Source organism: Galeopterus variegatus, unplaced genomic scaffold (genome assembly GCF_000696425.1).
Source record: "Galeopterus variegatus unplaced genomic scaffold, G_variegatus-3.0.2 Scaffold775, whole genome shotgun sequence".
In the NCBI taxonomy this organism is placed as follows: Eukaryota; Metazoa; Chordata; class Mammalia; order Dermoptera; family Cynocephalidae; genus Galeopterus; species Galeopterus variegatus.
The window spans coordinates 286,044-291,747 of record NW_007726886.1 but is presented as its reverse complement, the minus strand read 5'-3'; the positions used below and the strand labels follow the sequence as shown (position 1 = coordinate 291,747).

Here is a 5,704-nt window from a genome sequence, read left to right as displayed (position 1 = left end):
CCTTTAACACCAGGAACTAGTGAATTCCTCAGAAAAGATGAATGCTCTGTGAAGAAATATTTTCCTTACTATCCCTTTCTAAATTTGTTGAATGTAAATTTTATAGTAGTATTTTAAGTCTTGCATTATTTAAATCAGAAAGATGGGGGGGGGAGTAGAAGAAAGGGAAAAGAAAGGAAAGCAAAGGAAAGGAAGAGAAGAAAAAAAGTGTAAGGAAAATCCATTACTTTAAAATATGTTCCCTGATTCTTTTTCAAAAGACTATATTCCAGAAGGCAGTTTGTTTTATAAGTCATAAATAAGGCCTAACAAAAAAGGAGAGAAAGAAAAATTACTGAAGCATAGTATTTCTGAATTCTATTAGGCATTACACAAGGTATAAAGCACAGAGACATGGAAGATTTAAGAATGTGCTCAGTTTTTTGTAAACACAAGGTGCCAGAGATTCCAGTTTAAAAGAACAGATTACTAGCCTAAGAGATGGGAGAAAAGTTCTGAGACCTTTCTCAGGCTGTACAGCATGAGCTAGTCATACCAGTTTCGGCAGGAATGTAGGAATTATTGCAAAATGGTTAGGTTCTATAAACATATTGGCAAGCTTAACTTTAAAGATAAGAGAAAAACGTATTTCAAAAAATGTTTTCTAAAAAGATTTTTCAAAAAATAACCCACAATATTTAAAATTTTTCTCAACGTTTTCTTCTTTTTATGGAATAGAGGAAACCCACCAGCTCACCTGTTTCAAACCCCACACTTGGCACTATGTCCACTGTTCCATGAATGGCTCCGGCCCACGCTGAGGTAGCAGTGGTGGCTGTAGTCGGATCTGTCTTTGTGATGTCACACTGGGGAGCAGGAATCCTGGCCGCACGCACTGATGGCATCAGCAGGGGCCCGTAGGACGGATCCAGGGCGGAGCCAGCAGGAGGGTGGTGGTGGTGGTGGTGGCGGTGGTGTATGTGGGCATGGGGGTGGTGGTGCCGCAGGTACACCTCGTGCATGTGGCTGTAGGACGGGCTCACCTGAGATGCCAAAGGATAGTGCCAGGACTCGGTCACAGGAGGGGGAGGGGCTGGGCCAGTCTGATGCAGGCCGTGTCCTGGCCAGGTGCTGGGGTCGGCTGCGGGAAAGGTGCCAGGGGGTGCAGGGACCTGGAAGTCAGGATGAACTCCCCCCAAGCAGGGTGCAGGTGGGGGCTGATAAGAGCTGGTCCAAAAGGAAGTAGGAAAACTACTCCGCTGGCTCGAGAGAGCTGAGCTGTCTGAGAAGACAGAAAAAAAACATTATTTACATAAGATTCAGATCTGGGATAGACTTGCCTTGACATGTCCAATAGTATTTTGCAAGCAGGTGAACTAGCGTGCACTCTTTTTCTCCCTACACAGAGGTCAACTGATACCAGATTAGCCTCAGGGCTCCCATGCCAAACCAATGCACAGGGTTCAAAGAGCAGAAAAAGTACATCCCCCCTCCCCCCGTCCCCCTCTATTTGCTTTGCTTGGTTTAATGCTGTCACAGTCCGTGCTGAGGTTTGCAGTTTGGGAGTTCAAAAGCTTAATTTCCTCCTGGGTGTCTTGCTGCCATTAGGTCTGAGCACAGGTCACAGCTATGTACTTCAAATAAAGAAAGCTTATGCCATCAATGAAGTTTATGTAGGTTGGAAATGATCACTTTTAGCAACTTCTTTTAAATGCAAATACAATGTTCACTCAAACCAAATATTCTAATGCTAAAAGTAACAAATGGAAGTTAGATTGCATTTAATTATGCTAACCAACATTCACCCATTTAGAAGAGTGTATTCTCAGCTTTTTTTTTTTTTTTTTCTGTAGAAATCTGGCAGTCTCTGGACTGAGAATGATAATGGTTAACAATTAATGATAGTAACCAAATGCCCAAGAGTAGGCTGGGAGCTTTTCATGATCTCATAGGATCCTCAGGAAATGTGGGGATTTCAGAGATGTGTAAATTGAGGCAGAAAAGAAGCCTAAGACTCACAGTGACAGGTACTCAACTGGACTCTGATGCCAAGCAGCCTGCGCCAATGGCCAATGGCTGGTCCTCTTCATAATGTGCCAGAAGAGGGCACAGTTGTAATTATAACCTGAATATCTAAAAACTTGGTGAAGATTCAGTGGAAATCATGAGTAGAGGAAATTCAAGTAGAGGTAATGGGTTTGAGGAGATATTTGAGGAAGGGGGAAAATAGCAAAAAAATAACACTTAGAGATAAATGAGGAATAGTGAGAACCCTCCCTGAACTCTGCACCAATTTAATTTCTGTACTCAATCATCCTACCATTTAGAGATGACCTACTGTATGCCAAACATACACAGTTCAAGATGGCCGGACAGACATCATCTTTAATCACAATCTGGAGGGGAACAGATAAGTAAATAGACATGTGCAATGGACGTGATAGGTGTTCCTACAAGGGGAAGCACAGAGAGCACCGAACCAACCTAAAAAAGTGACAGAGTCAAAGTTGAAAGGTTGAGTAGAGGCTAGCCCTGTGAAGAGGCAGAGGAGAGGTTTAAGCAAATGGAACGGCAAGTGAAAAAAGGCCATATATCACACTTATGTGCATACACACACAGAGCAGCATTTGAAGGACAAGAATTCAGTAGGCAGAAGATGGAAATAATGAGTCAAGGACCCAGATGGTTGTGGCTTTGCTAGCCAAAGTACTGAATACAGGCTTTAACCCTGTGAGTGTCCCAGTGGGCTGTGAAGGGTTTCAATCTAGGAAGTGACATGGTCAGATCCATGTTTAGAAAGATAAATATCTTCACCTACAGTCTGTTACCTACAGCATTGTGTAATAAAGACGCACTGGCCTGGGAGTCTAAGGAGTCGGCTTTGCTGCTAGCTCTTACCGTATCTCATTTTATGACCCCAAATAAATTTGTTGATCTTTCCACAGCTTACTTTTTTCCACTAAAAACTGAGGCATTTGAATACATTTAATTCAAATTATCCTCTAGTTTAATACTTCTGTCATTCTGTGATGTACTCAATGAATTATTTTTATCTGTAGATAACGATAAGGTTGCTAAAGACTTTAGTCATACCTGTATAATAATATGGTATTTTTATACTGGACTCCACATAAAAGAACCTTGCTAGATGTTTCCATTGAATGAAGGGCATCCTAAGAAGTACTCTGAATTAAAAGCATTCAAGAGTCTGATATATCTACGTTCTCACTTCATAAATTTCCAGGACAAATTTTCAGGGAAAGCTTAAACAACCACCTTATATATCATTTGGCTAATAAAATTGGGCTACCACTGTGGTGTTCAAACATTTCCTCTCTCCAGCTTCTCAGAGGCTGTAGCATTAGCACTGCAAGCTCTTCCATTCTCTCCCCTTGAGCCCTGCACCAGACCTATCATCATCCACCCATTCATCTCGCAGTCAAACAGCTATTCAGTGTCACAGTCAAGTCTCTCTCCCATGGTATCTCCCTGGATTTCAGCAGCCTTGGGGAAACCTAGGAAATGATGTTCTTTGAGAGGCAAAGGATGGAAGTGCACACTTTTCAAGTCTTTAAACATTCCCAGCAAACTTTTAATTCAAGGATTTGTATTGTCGCAATCTTAATGTATCAGAAATTGGCACTTCAAATCACATGTTTTATGTAGCAATGGTCTTTCTTTGACGTATGAAAAATTCTGCTAATGACAAGAAAGAAAACTACGTAGGTTGTGAGAAGAAAGTTCAATTTGCCTTAAGACTATTTCTGTCAAAACCACTATGAAAGCCAGTAATACCTAAAGATTAAAACCTAGACAAGCAGTTTATAGAGGCTCCTTATATTATAGTTGAGCTTTGCCACCACCAATCTGCCACCCTGCACTCACAACTCCCATCTGTGGGACCAAATTCTTTATTCTGCATAAAACTTCCATCTCTTGTTGGGAGCCAGAATCCCATTATGAATGTTGTTGAACCCCATCTCATAAGTATATGCCAAAGATACAGAGTTTTCCTTATTAAAATTCTCCATTAAAATGTCAAAAGTACAGAGAGCATATATTATTTCTCTGGATGCTTTCATTTTTATTTCTTCTCATATGTACATGGAACCAATCTTATTTTATAGATGCTTAAGCATTTTGGATATGCATGCACAAATGTGAATAATGAACACATTTCTTAATAAAAATATTATTGTCCTATTTATGAAGTATTGTATTGTGATTAGTGAATACATTATTATAGAAAGTGGAAATCTATTTTTTAAAAAATGCACTCCATAAAGATTGAACTAAGCTTTAAAATGCTCCAGGGAAAAATAAAATTAGAAGCAACTTAATATTTTCCCAGTCGATATATCTCCTGAGATTAATATAAAGTTTGCAGAGATCTACGTAGCCCTTTTCAAAAACACTATTGCATTTTACAAGTAAGTGAAACAATATTGAATAGAAAATATGTTTATAAAGAAGTCTATACTTCAGAATCACTATTTGGTATCTCGCTTGTTAAAGAAAAAAAATCTCAGTACAAAGAAACAGATGATATGCTCTGATTCATGGCTGAGAATCAGTGTGCTTATTTCATATGTATGTAAATTTTTTTCATTACATGACTCTTTGCTTATGAGTACTTAATCACAGCCACATTTGTTGGATGAAAAAGCATATGAAAAACTGCACGAGCTATTTCTATGCAATATTACTTTTTCAGGTTAGTGGAGGCAACTCAGAACTATATGATATTAACACTCTACAGTGACTTTGGATTTAATATTACTCAATATTTGAATGATGTTAACCAGTATTTGGATGATGTTAACACTGCATGCACAAAAAGCATAAATACAATTTAGTTCAGTTTACATTTGGGAATAAAATTTTACAAACACACATACACAGTTTATTTCTGAACAAAAAAGAAAATTATAAAATTGATATATTGTCCAATGCAACACACCCAAAGCATACCCAGTAACCTCACCAACTGATTTACACCAGAAATATATCTTAAAGACACGGAGGAGTTAAACATAAGACACTAAATATTTCTTTCAATTTTATAATAGCTGGGATACTTTTTATACTAGCCCTAAATATCTCTTTTGGGGGGGTAAAAAAAAAAAACTAAGGGCAAACAATTTAAGGAAAAGAAAATTCAAATTTCAATTTGAAGATTAGCTGGGATACTTTTTATACTAGCCCTAAATATCTCTTTTGGGGGGGTAAAAAAAAAAAAAACTAAGGGCAAACAATTTAAGGAAAAGAAAATTCAAATTTCAATTTGAAGAATTAAGCATTGTATTACTTAATTTAAAAAAGAATAAAACTACATACATGTGAAAAGTAGAACAATGGTATTTTGTAGGACCTCTATCTTAAGTCATCTTAAAAATATCCAAAAAACCACATTCTTAGAATAAGTATTGATTTAAAACATCAATGTTAAAATATAACATTTACCCTTTTATTAATCTCAGTAAAAAAAATTCTACTCAATTCTTAACCTAAAGGGTTCTTGCTGTAATTTAGTTTCCATTCTTTTATTTTTCTTCCCATAAAATAAATTGTTGGGTCAGAGGTGAAATGATGTGTTCCAATGTTTTCTGTCATTCAGGAATTATGCATTACCATTATGTCCGAAGATTGTCTTCTAGTTACTTTGTTCTATAGTTGCTCAAAATGGGCCTCATGACTCTGCAGTTAAGGTTTCAAAGGTGATGTC

The 5,704-nt window shown here is 37.7% G+C and overlaps 1 protein-coding gene across 1 annotated transcript in view; it reads right to left on the bottom strand.

The window, feature by feature from the left end:
- Positions 1 to 5,704, bottom strand: part of VGLL3 (vestigial-like family member 3) — a 42,302-nt gene that overhangs the window by 20,803 nt on the left and 15,795 nt on the right. Inside the window, exon 3 of the mRNA XM_008572368.1 lies at positions 737 to 1,261. Within this exon, the coding sequence (XP_008570590.1) occupies positions 737 to 1,261 (525 nt within the window). The remainder of the gene's footprint in view (positions 1 to 736; positions 1,262 to 5,704) is intronic.